General features: G+C 34.2%; 1 protein-coding gene across 1 annotated transcript in view; it reads left to right on the plus strand.

Annotated features, from left to right (window-relative positions):
- Positions 1-571, plus strand: part of GPR137B (G protein-coupled receptor 137B) — a 52,227-nt gene extending 51,656 nt beyond the window's left edge. Inside the window, exon 7 of the mRNA XM_003797471.2 lies at positions 69-571. Coding sequence (XP_003797519.2) covers positions 69-180 — 112 coding nt within the window. The 3' untranslated portion in view covers positions 181-571. The remainder of the gene's footprint in view (positions 1-68) is intronic.
- The last annotated feature ends 294 nt before the right edge of the window (positions 572-865 follow it).

The following is an 865-nucleotide window of genomic DNA, read 5'->3' on the forward strand; positions in this document are numbered from 1 at the left end:
CTACCTGAAATAGACATGTCATACATAGTATACTGTTTCAAGTTACTGAAATAATTTTTCTTTTTAAGTTTTGCTCCAGACTACTATGATTGGGGACAACAGACTAACAGCTTCCTGGCACAAGCAGGAACTTTGCAACAAGACTCAACTTTGGATCCTGACAAACCAAGCCATGGGTAGCATCAGTTAACAGTTTTATGGACAATTCCTCAGTTGAAAAGCTTCAGAAAGACAGACTTACTGACAGCTGAATTTTTAGGACACTTTTCCTTAAGAACTAGGACTTGATTTTTATTTGTTAAAGGTTTCTAATGGCTCCATAGGACTAAATAATAATTTAGATTGATAAACTCTTATGTTAATACTAAAAAGTGAGCCTGGCTATTTCAGTGGGTATAATTTAAATTTACTAAAGAAAATCTGTACTTTTATAAGGATATATTTTATATAACTTAATGCTAAAGTATACTAGAGTTTTTTCTGGAGAACATTATTGCAATATATGTTGCGGTTTGCACAGAATTTTATGCATAATTCACTTTAAAGGTATAGAATATATGCTCTTACGGTTTTTTAAGGCTGTTGAACTAAAGTATTCCTCAAATCCTTACCTCTTCAGGTCACTGAAGTTCACTCAGATCCTGAGCTCCACATTGGTAGACTCCTAAAATATAACTGACATCTAGAAAGCTAAATGCAACTCCAGTGTTGACAGTTAAAATGAAATGGAATAGCAAAAAACTGTAAGGTAACTGGCTCTTTATAGAGTTTTTTTAAGGTCCAGCTGGCTGATGCCTCAAAGAATCTCTTAAATTGTGCCAGAAGTCCGGTACTTCCTTTCAGTAGGGCACTAATGTATACACTT

This window comes from Otolemur garnettii, unplaced genomic scaffold (genome assembly GCF_000181295.1).
Source record: "Otolemur garnettii isolate 467f Iridium unplaced genomic scaffold, OtoGar3 scaffold00116, whole genome shotgun sequence".
Taxonomy (NCBI): Eukaryota; Metazoa; Chordata; class Mammalia; order Primates; family Galagidae; genus Otolemur; species Otolemur garnettii.